Here is an 18,260-nt window from a genome sequence, read left to right on the forward strand (position 1 = left end):
GAATCCCAGACTGCACTGAGCATGGAGCCCTACACAGGGCTGGATCCCATAACCCTGAGATGATGACCTGAGCTGAAACGCAGAGTCAGAGGCTCAACTCAACTGAGCCACCCAGACACCCTTATTTTTGCGTACTTTTGAAAGCTGATGCCTAAAGATCGGGCTTCCAGTCACTCTGAATCTAGGTGCTGAGATTCTCCCCTTTGGGACATTGATAGGTCTTGGGACATCCTCAACTACTTGGAGCTATTAAAAATATAATAGGCTGCTTGGACAAGCAGCTTGTTCCATTTACTCTATAGAAAGCAACATGGAGAGTCACACAAAAAGAAGAAATGGGAGTATGTTCCAAATGAAAGAACAAGATAAAAACCTCAGGAAAAACCTTAATTAAAACAGAGATAAGTAATTTACCTGAAATAGTTCAAGGTAATGGTTATAAAAATGATCACTGAAATGGGGAGAAGAATGGATGAACATAGTGAGAACTTCAACAGATGGAAAATAGAAGAAAGTACCAAAAAGAAGTCACAGAGCTGAAGAATACAGTAACTGAATGGAAAAATTCACTAGAGGTGTCGAACATCAGATTAGATGAATCAGAAGAAACGATCAGTCATCTGAAAGACAAGGCAGTGCCACTCACCCAATCAGAGCATAAAAAGAAAAGGGTAAGGAAAAAAATGTAAGAAGTGAAGATAGCTTAAGGGTCTTAACAGGACAACATTAAACAGTCTAATATTTGCATCCTGGGGATCCCAGGAAAAGAGATAAAGAGGCAGAAATCTTATTTGAAAAAATAGTGGCTAAAAACTTTCCCAGCCTGGGTAAGGAAACAGACATCCAAGTCTAGGAAGCCGAGAGTTCCAAATAAGAGGAACCTAAAGAGATCCACACCAAAGATACATTTGTAATTAAAATGTCAAAAATAAAGAAGATAAGGAAATAATATTAAAAGCAGAGGAGGAAAACTTGTTACATACAAGGGAAACCCCTATAAGATTATCAGCAGATCTTTCAGCAGTAGTTTTGCAGGCCAGAGCGAATGGCATGATATATTCAAAGAAAAAAAATTTGAAACCAAGAATTCTCTACCTGCCAAAATTATCATTCAAAAGGGAAGGAAAAATAATTTTCCAGACAGGCAAAAGCTTGCCTTAAAGATCTGTTAGAGAGACTTCTTTTACCTTAAAAGAAAGGGTGCTAATTAGTAACGAGAGCACACATGAGAGAAATCTCGCTGGAAAGTAAATATCTAGTAAAGGTGGGATATTAATTGATTGTAAAGCTAGTATGAAAGTTAGAAGACAAAAGTAGTAAAAATAACCATATTTACAGTAATTAATTGAGGGATACATAAGATGAAATGATGTAAAATGTATCAAAAACATAAAACATTGGTTAGGGGAGTAATAATGTTAAGTGGGATCAACTTAAAATTGATTGGTATAAGTTGTTTTATGTAAGCCTCATTGTAACTACAAAGCAAAAACCGTACAAAAGATAAAAAGAATAGAAGCATACCACTGAAGTAGGTCATCATCAAAGGAAGAGAGAGCAAGAGAAGAAGAAAGAAAAAGGAATTATAAAAATTGCTAGAATACAAAATGGCAGTAAACACATACCTATAATTACTTTAAATATAAATGGACTAAATTCTCCAGTCCAAAGACAGAGTGACTGAATGGATAAAAAAAACCAAGACCTATCTATATGCTGCCTTATAAGAGACTCAGGTTAGATATAAGGACACACAGAGACCGAAAGTGAAGGGATGGAAGAAGATGTTCCATGCAAATGGAAACCAGAAGACAGTTGGAGTAGCTATTATTACATCAGACAAAATAGACTTTAAAACAAAGACTGTAATGAGAGACAAAGAACTACATTACATAATGATAAAGGAGTCAAGCCAACAAGAAGATACATTTGTAATACTTGTGTACCCAACACAGGAGAACCTATATATATGAAGCAAATACTAACCAACCTAAGGGAAGAAATAGCAATACAAATAATGAGAGGGGGACTTTAGTACCCTACTTACATCAGTGAATTATGCTGACAGAAAAGCAGTAAGGAAACACTGGCCTGAAATGACATGTTAAATCTGATGGACTTAACAGATAGTTACAGAACTTCGATCCAAAAACAATGGAATACACATTTTTCTCAAGTGCACAATGGAACATCTTATCAGTTGTATGTTAAGCCATAAAACAAGTCTTAATAAATTCAAGAGAATTAAAATCATATCAAGCATCTTTTCCAAATACAATGGCATAAAGCTAGAAATTAATTACACAAAGAACACTGAAAATTTCATGAATATGTGGAGATGAAAAAACATTCTACTGAATAACCAGCAAGTCGAAGAAGAAATCAAAAGAGAAATTAAAACATACCTTGAGATGAACAAAAATATAAGCATAACATACCAACGTTTATGGGATGCAGCAAAAGCTGTATTGAGAGAGAATTTCAGGGGTACCTGGCTGGCTTAGGTAGTAGTGTGTGAAACTCTTGATCTCAGGATTGTGAGTTCAAGCCCTATGTTGGGTATAGAGATTACTTAATAAAATCTTTTTTTAAAAAATGAGGGAAGTTCATAGTGATACCTAACTCAAGAATTAAAAAAGGTCTCAAATGGGGCACCTGCATGGCACAGTTGAAAGAGCATGTGACTCTTGATCTCTGAGTCATGAAGTCAAGTCCCATGTTGAGTGTAGAGATTACTAAAAAAAAAAGTAAATAAAACTTTAAAAAAAGTCTCAAACAACATAACTTTATTATACCTCAAGGAATGAGAAAAAGAACAAAATTAGAATAAGAAAGGGAACAACAAGGATCAGAGCAGAAATAAATGAAATAGATACCAAAAGAGTATTAGAAAAGATCGATGAAACTAGCTGGTTCTTTAAGAAGATAAAATTGAAAAAAACTTAGGTAGCCTTACCAAGAAAAAGGGAGGATTCAAAATCAGAAATGAAAGCAAAGACTTTACAACTGGTAACACAGAAATACATAGGATCATAAGATACTGCTGTGAACAATTATATACTAATAAATTGGACACCCTAGAAGAAATGGATAAATACTAATATTGAATCATAATGAAACATAAAATCTGAACAGACTGATTACTAGAAAGGTGATTGTATCAGTAATGCAAAACTTCCCAACAAACAGAAATCCAGGATCAGATGGCTTCATGGTGAATTCTGCTGAACACTCAAAGAAGAATTAATACCAGTCCTTCTCAAATTCTTACAAAGTAGAAGAAGGAACTCTTCCAAATTTATTTTACAAGACTAGCATTACCCTGGTACTAGTGCCAGACAAGGACACTACAAGAAAAGTAAAGATAGACCAGTATCCTTGATGAACATAGATGCAAAAATCCTCAACAAAATATTAGCAAACTGAATTCAACAATATATCAAAAAGACCACATACACCATGATGAAATGGGATTTATCCCAGGGATGCAAGGATAGTTCAACATCTACAACTTCATCATTGTGATATATACCATATTAACAAAATGATTTATACCATATAAAATCATATGATCATCTCAATAGATGCAGAAAAAGCATTTGACAAAATTCAACATGCATTTATGATAAAAACGAAGTGGATATAGAGGGAATATACCTCAACATAAAGGTTATATGCAAAGAGCTCAGAGCTAGCATCATACTCTGTGGAGAAAAGCTGGAGGCTTTTCCTTTAAGACCAGGAATAAGACAAGGAGGCTCACTTTCACCACTTTAATTCTGCTTAACATAGTATTGGAAGTCCCTAGTCAGAGCAATTAGGCAAGGAAAACAAAAAGACACACAGATTGGAAAGGAAAGAAGTAAAACTGTTAGTACTTACAGATGATGTTATATGTCAAAATCCTAAAGAAAATCCTAAACACTACCATCAAGAAACTGTTAGAACTAATAAATAAATTTGGTTCATTGAAGGATACAAGAAATCAACATGTAGAAACTTCACAGAAAGAGAACACACAATCCTAAAATTTGTATAGAACCGTAAAAGACCCTGAATAGCCAAAGCAATCTTGAGATGAACAAAGCTAACAGCATCATGCTCCCTGATTTCAAACTGTATTATAGAGCTATAGTAAAACAGTGTGGTATTGACATAAAAACAGACACACAGATCAGTGGAACAGAATACAGAGCCCAGAAATAAACCCATGCGTATACAGTCAGTTAACTTATGACAAAGAAGCCAAGAGTATACAACGGGGAAAGGATAGTCTCTTCAATAAATGATGTTGGGGAAATTGGACAGCCACATGCAAAAGAATGAACCTGGACCACTATCTTACACCATACACAAAAATTAAATGGATTGAAAACTTGAACCTGAAACCCCTAGAAGAAAACACAGGTAGTAAGCTCCTTGACATAGGTCTTAGCAAGGACTTTTTAAATCTGACAGCAAAAGCAAAAGCAACAAAAGCAAAAATAAACAAGTGAACTATATCAAACTAAAAAGTTTCTGTCCAGCAAAGGAAACCATCAATAAAATGAAAAGGCATCTTACTGAATGGGAGAAAATATTTGCAAATCATGTGTCTGTAAGGGGCTAATATCCAAAATCTATAAAGAACTCCTACAACGAAAAAAAAAAAAAAAAAAAACTCCTACAACATAATGGGAAAAAACCCCACCGACAATCTAATTAAAAAATTGGTCAAATCTCTCTCTCTCTGTGTGTGTGTGTGTGTGACTATCATAAATAAATAAAAATCAAAAAAAAAAAAAAAAAGGGATCCCTGGGTCGTGCAGCGGTTTGGCACCTGCCTTTGGCGCAGGGTGCGATCCTGGAGACCTGGGATCGAATCCCACGTCGGGCTCCCGGTGCATGGAGCCTGCTTCTCCCTCTGCCTATGTCTTTGCCTCTCTCTCTCTCTCTCTCTGACTATCATAAATAAATAAAAATGTTTAAAAAATTGGTCAAAGATCATCAGTAGGAACATGAAAAGAGGTTCTGCATCATTAATTATCAGGGAAATGCAAATCAAAACTACAGTGAAATAAGATAGTACTTCATGTCTGTTAGAATGGCTTGTATCAAAAAAGGCAAGAAACAACAAGTGTTGGTGAGGATGTGAAGAAAAGGGAACCCTTGTGCACTGTTGGTAGGAATGTAAATTTGTTTGGCCACTATGGAAAACAGTACAGAGGGAGGGTCTTCAAAAAATTTAAAATGGAACCGCAATATGATTCAGCAGTTCTACTTCTGGATATTTAGCCAAAGAAAACAGAAACACTAATTTGGAAAGTTAAACCTTACTCACTGCAGCATTATTTACAATAGCCAAGCTATGGAAACAACCTAAGTTTCCATCAATGGGTGAATGAATAAAGAAAATGTGGTGTATTATATACACAGCAGAATATTATTCAGCTGTAAAAAAGAATGAAATCTTGTCATTTCTGACAACATGGATGGACCTTAAGAGTATTATCCTAAATGAAATAGGTCAGAAAAAGATAAATAACATATGATTCTTCTTACTTGTGGAATCTAAAAATGAATAAATACAACCAATCTAATAGATACAGAGAACACATTGGTGGTTGCCAGAAGCAGTGATTTGGGGGGTGGGAGAAATGGGTGAAGTGTTTTGTTTGCTTTTAGTTTAAATAAATTGAATTATTTATTTTAAAGGTTATTGTAAAATTTCTAAGGTATTACGGTGTTGTGGTTATACTTTTTTTTAAAGTTCTTTTTTTTTAAAGTCTTTATATTTTAGAGATCATATTAAAATAATATATGAATAAAATTATGTGTCTAAAATCTGATTCCAAAAAAAAATAAAATAAAATCTGATTCCAAATAATAGCAGAGGAGTGCCTAGGTGGCACAGTTGGTTAAGTGTCTGTCTTTGGCTCAGGTCATGATCCCAAGGTCAGGGGATCAAATCCCACATCGGGTTCTCCATAGCAGAGAATTTACTTCTCCCTCTCCCTCTACCCTTCCTCCTTGCTCATGCTCTCTCTCAAATAAATAAATAAAATCTTAAAAAACAAAAACAGGGATCCCTGGGTGGCGCAGCGGTTTGGCGCCTGACTTTGGCCCAGGGCGCGATCCTGGAGACCCGGGATCGAATCCCACATCGGGCTCCCGGTGCATGGAGCCTGCTTCTCCCTCTGCCTGTGTCTCTGCCTCTCTCTCTCTCTGTGACTATCATGAATAAATAAACAAAATCTTTAAAAAAAAAAAAAAAAAAGATACCAAAATAATGGTAAAGATGCTTGCTTAGTATAGATGGAATTGTGTGATGGACATAATGCATTTTCATTATGCTATTTTTTCTACTTTTATATGTATTTGAAGTTTTTCATATTAGAAAGTTTTCTAAAAGAGTTAATCACCAATAGAATATATACCATACTTAGGAAAACCCTAGTTTATGGAACAAGAAATAGGTTATTCTATATAGAATAATAGAAATGATTTTGTCAAATTATATCTTTTTTATTAAAAAAAAGATTTATTTATTTATTTATTTATTTATTTATTTATTTATTTATTTATTTATTTATTTATTTATTTATTGAGAGACACACAGAGAGAGGCAGAGACACAGGCAGAGAGAGAAGCAGGCTCCATGCAGGGAACCTGACATGGGACTCGGTCCTGGGTCTCCAGGATCAGGCCCTGGGCCGAAGGTGGTGCTAAACCACTGAGCCCCCCGGGCTGCCCAAATTATATTTCTTGAATTTATGGACCTCACACTCTTCTGAGAATTTGATTAAAAGTGTGGTTTTTGTTTCTAGGAAAATTTACATATACATAAACTCCAGAATTTCAGTTTGACCTGAAGGTCATTCATAATTTTTATAGACCTTTACTTCTCTAAGTGAGGTCTCCTGATCAGCAGCGGCAGCATCACTTGAGAATATGTTAGAAATGCAGATTCTTGAGCCCTACCCAAACCAACTGAATCAGAACTTCTGGAGGTGGTGCCTAGACTCTGTTTTAACAATCCTTCCATAAGATTGTGGTGCACACTGAAATTTGAGAAGTTATTTCTATTTTCGCTGCTTGTACATTCCTATAAATCATTTGGAGATCTTGTTAAAATGCATATTTGATAGAATGGGTCTGGTGCGAGCCTAAGCTTTTCATTTCTAACAGGCACCCACATGGTCATGATGCTGGTCCTCAGACTGTACTTTGAGTACCAAGGTTCTAGATCCATAGCTTAGAAATGTTACAAATCTCAGGACGCCTGGGTGGCTCAGCAGTTGAGCATCTGCCTTAGGCTCAGGATGTGATCCTGGAGTCCCGGGATCGAGTCCCACGTCGGGCTCCCTGCGTGGAGCCTGCTTCTCCCTCTGCTTGTGTCTCTGCCTCTCTGTCTTCTCATGAATAAATAAATAAAATCTTTTTTTAAAAAATAAGAAATGTTATAAACCTCATGTAATTTTTTTAAGATTTTAAAAAATTTATTTGAGATAGAACATTATGAATGTGTGAGCAGGGGGAGGGGCCAAGGGAGAGAGAGAGAATCCCAAGTAGACTCTGCACTGAGTGTGGAGCCCAACACAGGGTTCAGTCTCACAACCCTGAGATCATGACTGGAGCCAAAATGAAGAGTTGAACACTTAACTGACTGAGCCACCTAGGCACCCCTAAATCTCCTTCCTATCTTTATAGACAAAAATTTGAATATTTCCCATGTTTATTTAAAAATCATAAAACATATACACATACTAATATGTTTTGTACATTTTTATAAAACATAAATTTTGAAAGGTGAGGAATAATAAAAATAAATTAGAATTTGTGGGTGTTTTCCAATTTCATCTTACTGGATTTTTGTGTATACCTCAATTTGAAAACATTGTTCAAGAACAGTCTCTGGACCCAAGTTTGAGAACTGTTCTAAAGACTCCTTCTTTTCTTTCGTCGTCTTTTCAGATACGTATTTTGTGGATATTTACTTCTAATCTGTGTCTTATATTTTAATTTTTTAACTGTGTCTTTCAGAGCAGAAGTTCTAAATTTTATTTTATTTTATAAATAAATCTTTAAGTCAAATAGTCTGAGTCCTCCAGCTTCGTTCTTCCCCCCTCATCTTAAACTGTTTCATTCTTTCAAATATTATTTGCTTAAAATATTACACTACTAGTTGAAGAATAACTATTGTTCCCTAAATATTAGCTGCACTTGGAATAATTTGAACTTTGGCATGTTGCTAAGTATATGTAGAAAATCTTAAGGACTATACTTGTATATAGTCATTTGTTCAAGGCAAAAACTTTGTTTTCTCGATCAATGTCCCTGTAGCTATTATACAACTGGACAAATACAGTCGCTATTAATAATTTATAATTTGCAGGAAAAGCTATTTAGTGAGCTAACAAAATGTTTATTATATTTAGTTTCCTTGTTGGTTGAAGTCAGACATGGCTATCATGGTGGTATACAGAAATCATAGAAAGAAAAAACTCGTAGATTGTGGTCCTAAATAATTTGTTTCCTCCCTCTCTTAGGGATGATAGAAACAGCACAAGTGGATGAGCGAGCAAAAGGCAATGGCTCTAGTCAACCAGGAGCTGCAAGGCGAGGTGTACAAATTATTGATGATGAACCTCAAGCCCAGAGCAGTGGTGGAGGGTGCTGTTCTTCTGGATAACTGTTCACACTTAAGAAATTAAACAAACTGTGGATCATTGCCCTCAACATGAAGACTGCCATATTCCAAGTCACATTATTTTACCAATGGAATTATAGAATAACAGTATTTTAAATTACGTTTATAACACTGCAGAGACCTTAAGTGCTAAACTTAGTGGAGTTTGTGACCAGAGAATTGGCATTTTTCTACAAATGTTAACAAAGCAATTACCAATGGCCTTTTTACATATTTTTTTCTTTAATAAGGAATAATATGCATGTAGAAAAAGACCTACTTAAAGGCTTCATTTATATTCTTTTAAATCAAATCTTTATTTAATAACTTATATATGTTGTTGGAATGGTATACATTTTTGCAGCCCTTTGTATTTTGTGGTAGTTTGAATTGTATCACTTCTAAATGGCAAACTGTTTTTTTGTTTTCTTTTTTTTTTTTTTTTTTTTTAATTAGCAGATACCTGAAGTACTATTTTTGCAGGGTTTGCACAGGCCCCTTAACTGTCTACTACTTTGATATAATCTATATACGACCTGTATGCTGAGCTGGTAAAACATTGTAAAATTACATATTAAATACTTTATCTGCTTTTACAAGCGCAAGGTGCAAAAATATATACGATAGTCTCATTGATGACTGTAAAGTGAATTAACATTTGGTGATAATGCCTAAGCTTTTTGACTCTGACATAAAGATCATAGCTCCCCTTCACTTTTGTCTTAACTTGAAAGTGGCGTGTTTAAATTTTCACATATACTTTACTTGAATTATTGCTGTTGTCATATTTTTTTTTTGCCTCTTGTAAGTCTTTTGATGATTGAACAACAGCATTTGCCTTTTGGTTTGTTGGGGTTTTTTTTGTTTTGTTTTTTGTTCTGGGGGGGATTTTTTTGGTTAAAAGAGATGAATTCTGCTGATTTTGCTTTAGAGTGGTTACCTTAGAAGTATTTGAGTGGAGCATGCTGAGTTTCACTTCTGCAATGGCTTTAGTTTTCTCTTAGACTTTATGAGAGATGGGTTCACTGGTGTGAGAAGAAAGGAAGAGGTCACAGTGAGTTGCCACTCGCCAAGATTCATTCATACAGCATGTTAGTGGGTAGTTTATTCTCCTGGGGCAGCACTTTTAAATCCTCTGTGAGCAAATTGTATTTGTTCATTGCTTGCCAGAGATGAACACAGAAAAGTTTGTTCCATTTAATAAGAGCTGTCATTCTGAGTTTCTGTGAAGGGAAACATTTCATGTAATGCGGTTATAGCGAACACTGGAAAGATTTATTATAAAATTATATTCTTGTATACTTTGTAAATTAGTCTCATTAGGTTTTTTTTTTTTTCCTTAAGCATAGGACTGAACTTAAATTTGTTAATTTTAATAGAATCAGACACTGCTCATAGAAGGATCACAAATTATGGAGATTAACATATATTGTTCTTGTTCTAATATATATATTTTTCCATTTCTGTCATGCTTGGAAAACTAGTAAATGTTATGTCTAAGATAAAATGGAATGGTCCCTGGATTTACTTCTTAAAAGAAGCAGTGGTATGCAATAAAGTTGTTAGCATGAGCAATTAAGACGATATAAAGAAGTTACAGTTACTAAAGAAGTACTGCCATATTTTTAAATTCATAGCTTAAACTTTCCCAAATGGGTTTAAAGTTGGATTGACAGCTTGATATTAGAATTTTGACTTAGTATTAAGTGTTCTGTGAGCCCTCACTTCACCTTCTTTAGTTACTCTCCTTGCCAGTCTCAACACACTGATCTCTGTTGTGTGTGTTTGGGGAGGGTGGGGCGGTAAGAGTCAGGGAGATAAGCTAAAATTGTTTTTTTTTATCAGATGATTGTACTCTGTATAATATCTCCGTTTCCTGTGAAGTTTGTGTTTATGCAGGGCAGCAGGGGAGACGAGGGGAATCATGAGTACAAATACAGGAAAAATTGTTTTTGTGCAGCGCCCCCACCTCCCCCCGGCTGGTTCTTCCACAGATTGCAAAGAAAGCCTTGCCATTTTTATGATTATACATGTAGATGGAAAACAAGCTCTTCTTAGGAGTGAAATGTTTTTTAAACTAATTAGAGATGAATATGAGATTTTTTTCCAAAAAGTCGTCATAAGGCCTGATAATTGGCGAGTTGTACTCTAGGTTTTTGACGCTTCTATTAATGATAAATTAAGTCCAGATAGGAACCTCTGCTCCAGAGTTGCCAGATAATCATTGATGGGGTACAACCACTCTCCGTATTTTTTTTTCTTTGCTCTCCCTTGGTTTCTGTGTATCTTTCTAAACCTCAAGCATTTCTTCTTATTTTGATCTGTAATTTAAGCTGACTCAATAGCACCAATAAATAATATGAAATATGTGTCCTTGCTCTGAAGTGTGAGAGGTCTTTAGGTAGGAATAGGATAAAAGAGGACCAGGCAGTTGCAGTATGCACATAAAGGAGAGATAAAGAGATGATAAACTAAGGCTGAGGAAATTGCTCTGATACTTTCTTCACCTCTAACATATCTTTTGTGTTCCTGCCCTTATACATTGTGCTATTAGGAAGAAGACACATGTTACTGTATTGTGTATTAAAAGTAGTAGGTAGGTAGAACCAATATATTTTTCAACTAAGTAAGTGTATACACTTAGTATATATAATTAAAAATTGGTATAAGATAGTCATTAAAAATACCTGCATATTATGTTAAAAGTATACAATCATTGTTTCTGTAATGATGATGGGTATTCAGATTCTTATTTTGCTTTGTGATTATAGAGGAAAATACTGTTTTTAAAAATGTATATTGCAGCAGTTTTGGGGTAAACAGCAATCTGAAAAAAAAGCATCACGTTATTGTATGAAATATGAGTGTTCGAATTTGTTTTGTTCTGGGGATATCTCCTGAAAGTACCCTAAAGTTATGGATGTTACAGCTAAATTTAAGTCTTTTTTTTTTTTTTAAATATTAGCCATGTTATTAGTGATTGCTTTTTATTTGGCATTAAAGTGAAAAAGAAGAGTGATACAGGTTTTCAGTAAGAAAAGATAAAATTTGGGAAATATGAAAGGAGGGTAGTGAGGAGAATGAAGTCAGGTAGATCTGAAACTCTACAACCTGATATTTTTATAATCGTTTTGAAAATACATTATCAAGTCGTTTCTAAATAAGGCAAGTTACACATTGTGCCAAGTACTTAGAACATATAAAAAAATGAATTGTGATACTATGTCTTTTAATATATAATTTGCAATTTTCTATATTAAAATGCTACAAGGAGTCTATGTCATTGATGTTATCTCCAAATAATAGAATTTATCCTTATTACCACTTATATTATCTCCAGAAGTGGTTTGATCTGTGCCTTTAACGTTTGAAATTCGTCTTTTGACTTCTGTTTACCATTAACAGTTTTCTTTATAGATGCAGTGAGTCAGAGAGGGAGTGCTGTGCCACATACTCCGTAACCATGGAAGATGTTGAGCTCTTCTAGAAAAGGGTGTAGATGGTTGCAACCAGCAAAGATACAGAGACTTAAGTAGATTTTCTTTCTTTTCTAAATCACAAAATGTGTTACCTAGATTTTAATAACTAAAAGCTGGGCTTCATTGAATACATGCATTTACTTGATTTCATTATAGGCATTGGTTCTAGTTCTTTGCTGTTCTGTAATTTTCAGTTGACAAAAAAAAATAATATATTTGGTTTTGTGGACCAAAATTCATGTTATACATATGTCTGACTTGGATGGCTTGTCCCTTTTCAAAGAAAACAAATTAATCAGAATTCTGAGGAAATTTTCCTAAATGCCAGTATTCTAGTATTATTAATCATAAGAAATGAAAAAAAACTTAGAAATACTCCTGAGAGTTTCCAATTTCAAGCAACAATGTTTTGCTTCTAAACAAATATCACTTTAATTTGATAGACTTTTAGCACTGCTTGTGCTCTCTGGGATTTATATATCATCTCTCTTCTGACACCTGTGTGTGCTTTTAAATGTTAACTTTGCTACTACAACTTTTTCTCTGCAGTAGATAAATGAACATGGCAAGTTGACGCTACATGACATACCCGGTAAGAATCTTGCTCTTAAAGCATCTTGTCCTCTTAAGAGGCCGGTTCCTATTTCCAAATGCATCACATTAAAGCCAAAAGATGAATCTGCCTACCTTTATTTCCATCGTATCAGCTCTCACCTTGATTTTGATACTTCCTGACAACCGTATCATCTCTTCATTATCAAATACTCAAGAAAAAGCTAATAGGACTTGTTAAATTTGATCTTGTGTAAATCAAAGAGAGGCGAGGGGCAGCAGAGATAAAATATGGTGATGTTGAGATATAGACAGTGATATTTGCTGAACTCTATCTTTGGTAGCAAACTATTTTAAGGAAACCATCATATGTAGTACTTCCTAGAAATGTGAAAGTTCTTCATTTTGTATTTAATTATCTGAGAATATATTCTAGGAAAAAGAATAAAGAGCACTCCCCTCCCAGATGGAAAATACATACTCTTCAGTTAACCTTTTTGCTGTGCATTTATATTTACGTATATATTTATCTATAGAAATAACACTTTATGGGTTTTAAATTTTTACATAAATTCTGTCTTCCTATGCATATGTTTTGCAATTTGCTTTTTTCTCTTACCAACATGTCTAGGAACTGTTATGTCAGTATACGCAGACTTTTTATTTTCTCCTCCATCTCTTTGGGGCGTTTGCCTTTTTTTTTTTTTTTTTTTTTTGGGCGTTTGCCTTTTAAGATAACTTCTAATTCTCCATGAAACCTTCTCAAAAGGAATCTTGTCAATTAGGTGGATTTCAGTAGAATCATAGAATTTAAGTGCAAGCCAGTGCTTAGAATCAGGGTCTCCCTTAAACATGTGAATCAGGATATTAGAAAGACATCTGCTTATGATTCATTTGAAGTACATTACTTTTGACCTACTGTTGACTGATTAATATAACAATTCAAGAATATAGCAGATTCTTTATTCACAATAGGTTTTTATTTAAGGGAAGAAGGAAAAGGGGAGGAATAGCTGATACAGAAAGTACAGGGTAAACTAAAGTCTCTATACGACTCCCGAGTAGTTATATAACGAAGTTATATAAGACTTCATGCTACCAAAAATTAAAACTTCTGATTGGTCTGTGCCTTTTTTTTTTTTTTTTTAAGATTGTATTTATTGGGCAGCCCTGGTGGCTCAGTGGTTTAGTGCTGCCTTCAGCCCGGGGTGGGATCCTGGAGACCTGGGATCGAGGCTCCCTGCGTGGAGCCTACTTCTCCCTCTGCCCGTGTCCCTGCCTCTCTCTCTGTCTCCCATGAATAAATAAATAAAATATTTTTTTAAAAAATTCTTAAATATAAAAGATTGTATTTATTTATTTGAGAGAGAGCATGAGCGGGGTGGGGGGGTGGGGGGGGAGAAGCAGGCTCCCTGCCGAGCAGGAAGCCCCACATAGGACTCAATCCCAGGACCCTGGGATCATGACCTGAGCTGAAGGCAGATGCTTCATCGACTGAGCCACCCCTGTGCCCCTGGTCTGTGCCTTTAATGAAAAAATAAAAAGTCCTTTTTCAGATTTCCCTTGCTCCCACATCCCAGATCCCTATCCCTCTTAAGGGATAACCGTTGTTAACATTCAGTGTGTGTCTATCTCTCATATATAAATGTTTTTATTTATACTTGGCCTTTATGAGTTTTCAGTTCCCTGAAATCAACTTCTACGTCAAATTCCATCCTCAATCAACTGACCAATTTACAAAGAACCAGAATCATTCTTCTTTTAAAAAAAAATTTAAATCAGCGGTTACAGTTCTTGAACTAGAAGTTAACCACTTGATTCTTAATATGTTTTATTTTAGCATAAATTAAGCTTAAAGAGCACCTAGCATTCTGGGAAAGTCCAATTATTGGTTTCTATACCTTGTGGAAATAGGGTTGGGGAAGAGGAGTGTGCTAGTAATTCTGAGTGAGGCTCATTCTCTTGGCTTAGTCTTCCTTGAACATTGTGGTTGCCCCTCACAATTACTTTATAGGTATTTCTCCGTCACCGTTAAGGCTATAGCTTGGCATGTGAGTGCCCCAGAGCAAATCTATTCTTATCTGCTTTTAATGAAAATATTTCGTGGGGGGCACATCTGGGGGGCTCAGCAGTTGAGCATCTGCCTTGGGCTCAGGGCGTGACCCTGGGGTCCTGGAAATGGGCCCTGCATCGGGCTCCCCGCAAGGAGCCTGCTTCTCCCTCTGCCTGCGTCTCTGCCTCTCTGTCTCTGATGAATAAATAAATCTTGAAAAAAAATTCACAGGGGAAATTGATTTTGCTAATTGTTTCTGGATGGTCTTTTAAAAAATTTATTTTTTAAATTTAAAACACATTATGCTCATCATAACTATCATTTCCCCTCCTTTATTGAGTACCTGGTCTGTGCCCAGAGCACATACAGCAGGGGAACCAGCCTGTGTAGTTAGAGCTTAGAGATGGGGAACAGACGACCATTGCCTGCAGCCCAGGATGTAAGTAGTTTGTCTGCATATATGAGGTTGACTAAGTGCACGTATTCACATTCTGTATTTGAACAGATACGTACACGTCAAATTTTTGAGGTAACTAGAATGACAGTTGGAGCTGATTGTGAATTGGAGGTAAAGCGGGACAGAATGATTTTCAGTCTTGCAAATAATACATTCTCAAGCCTAATTAAAATAGAATAAGTTGTTTTCTAGCTTCAAGGGGACAATTAAGTGATCCTTAAACCCAAGTTGGTTTTGTAAGTTTTGTAGTAGCAGTGAAGAAACAGATGCTTTTTGCTTAGACAGCTGCTTTTTTTTTTAACCTAGAAAAAAATGGATTTTAAAAAGCAATGGTATTATTTTCTTGTTTTTGATAGATGTTGTCTTGCCACAGATAATAACCCAGGACACAATCCATTCCTAAATCATAGTAGGCCCATTTGGAGAATGATTCATAGTATAATTTGTGTATTTCTTTTCTTTTCTTTTCTTTTCTTTTCTTTTCTTTTCTTTTCTTTTCTTTTCTTTCTTTCTTTTCTTTCTTTCTTTCTTTTTTTTTTTTTTTTTTTTTTTTTAATGCAGGCTCCACATGGGACTTGAACTCAATTCTAAGATCGACTAAGCCAGCCAGGGACCCCTAATTTGTATTTTTCTAAATGTGCTTTTCAAATAGGGATTATGGGTCCCCTTTTTCTTTTTTTAAAGATTTTATTTATTCATGAGAGACACACAGAGAGAGGCAGAGACAACAGGCAGAGCAGGCTCCATGCAGGGAGCCCGATGTGGAGCCCGATGTGGAACTCGATCCCGGGACCCTGGGGTCACGCCCTGAGCCAAACAGACTCTCAACCGCTGAGCCACCCAGGCGTCCTTGGTCCCTTTTTTCTTAACTGAAATTGAAGACCTAGACCAAAGAGGTTAAGCCAGAGAGCTTAATGAATATTTGAATTTTCTGATAATCCTCCAGTGCCTTTTAAGGATATTTTTGATAGTACAGTATATTATTAAAGTTAATTCAAATTATCAGTCCTTTCTTGGCTCTTTTTGGGAGAAAATAGAGTGAAATCATCAGTTTTTAAATAACTATTTCATAAGCCGGTTATCAAGAAGTAACATTTATCTGTGCTAATTCACAAAAGGTGAAAATCTTTTAATCTGGTGACAGTTCTTTAAAATGTAAAGCCCCATGAAAGAAAAACCATATAGCAAGGACAAGATACTTTGAGGACTTTTTGCTGTTTCCTGGGTGACAAAACTACCCATCTTGTCCAAAAGCTATTGAATATAAGCTCCCACACCACAACTGAATCCGATATTCGTATTTTAAAGCCTAAAAATGTTTCAATTGAAGAAGTGGTATAGGTGGTTTCTCCTCTTCAAAGACTAAGGCCCATGGTAGTGGCACAGGGAATTTAGGAAGGGTGTAATTTTGGATGGGCCTTTCTGAAGATGGTCAGATGGCGCCTGTTCGCTGACTGATGGTCTTTGGTGTGTCCCTTTGAGGCTGACCTGGCGGTCCCAAGTCCCCAGCAATTAGTCCACCGCTCTGCTGGAACTAACGCTGTGCTGCTGCCCCTTCCAGTCAGACATTTAAAAGATCACCAACTGGATAAAGAGTGATTTGCAAAATAGTCATCACGTAAAAGAAATTCTTCTCTGCGGAATGTCTGACAAGGATATGATTCTAAAAAATTAGGGATTTCCTTAAATGCAGAATGAAGAGCTAAAGCTTAAGAGGGGTATTGGTTGAGAGGTTCATTCAATATGGGAAGTGGCTTACTTGTCCCTCTTCACTGACGGCGAGTCTTAGGAAATGGGCGGCTTTAGTTAGACGAAACATGGGCAGGGTTTGTGATTCAGATTATTAAAAGTGAAGAATCCAAAAATTGGCTTTTAAAAATATATTGTCAGGGGGCCAGGTGGCTCAGTCGGTCCGACCCTTGAGTTTTGCTCAGGTCATGATCTCCAGAGTATGGTATTGAGGCCCGCTCCGCACTCCCGAGGAGCCTGCTGAGATTTTTTCTCTCCCTTCCCTGTGCACCTCCCCCATCTCGCAAATAAATCTTTTATTTATTTTTGTAAAGACTTCGTTTATTCAGGAGAGACAGAGAAAGGCAGAGACACAGGCAGAGGGAGAAGCAGGCTCCATGCAGGGAGCCCGAGGTCAGACTTGATCCCTGGACCCTGGGACCCCAGGAGGGAGTCAAAGGCAGACACTCAACCACTGTACCACCCAGGCGCTTCACTTTCCTGAATTTTCATCTTATTTCACTATTCCACAATTGTTTCTAGCTTTACTGTATCTTATTGAACTTTAATTTAGGACCTAGAATTTTTACCGCACTTGAAAATGGCCTGGGGAAGAAACATTTGTTTTATCAAGTGGAACTAATGTTCTTTTTTTAAAAAAGATTTTATTTATTCGAGTCAGAGACAATGCAGGGAGGAGCAGAGGGAGACGGACAAGTAGGCTTGGTGCTGAGTGCAGAGCCCAACACGGGGCTCAATGGCAGGACCCCAAGATCGTGACCTGAGCCTAAGTCAGGAGTCTGCTGCTTAACCGACTGGGCCACCCAGGCACCTGAAGACTGATTTTCTTGTATAGCATATAGGATTCAGTCTTCTGTTTCATGCATTTGATTTTAAACTCTAATGGCCATTCTACAACCCACCCCCCATATTTCACCTTCTATATGTAGGTGTGTTGGTTTTTTTTTTTTTTTAAGATTTTATTTGTTTATTTGAGAGAGAGTTGGAGCAGAAGGGAGGGAGAGAAAGATGGAGAGATTTTCACTGAGTGTGGAGTTCGTTGTGGTACTTGATCCCACCACACTGAGATGACAACCTGAGTTGAGACCAAGACTGAGATGCTTAACCAACTGAGCCACCCGAACACCCCTAATATATGTAGTTTTTTTTTTTTAATATGTAGTTTTTAAGTGAAATTATACATGGGTTTAGAAGAACTATAGACAATGTATGAATTTCACCAAGAATGTGTAAGCAAACCTGGGAATAAACATTTTAGGTTTTGCCTGCAATTTCATATGTAAACCCAAGAAAAAAACTTGT

General features: G+C 36.1%; 1 protein-coding gene across 1 annotated transcript in view; it reads left to right on the forward strand.

Moving 5' to 3' along the window:
• RAB21 (RAB21, member RAS oncogene family) overlaps positions 1-11,996 on the forward strand; it is a 40,321-nt gene extending 28,325 nt beyond the window's left edge. Inside the window, exon 7 of the mRNA XM_038550020.1 lies at positions 8,529-11,996. Coding sequence (XP_038405948.1) covers positions 8,529-8,671 — 143 coding nt within the window. The 3' untranslated portion in view covers positions 8,672-11,996. The remainder of the gene's footprint in view (positions 1-8,528) is intronic.
• Positions 11,997-18,260: the final 6,264 nt, after the last annotated feature.

Source organism: Canis lupus, chromosome 10 (assembly GCF_011100685.1).
Source record: "Canis lupus familiaris isolate Mischka breed German Shepherd chromosome 10, alternate assembly UU_Cfam_GSD_1.0, whole genome shotgun sequence".
NCBI classification, from domain to species: domain Eukaryota; kingdom Metazoa; phylum Chordata; class Mammalia; order Carnivora; family Canidae; genus Canis; species Canis lupus.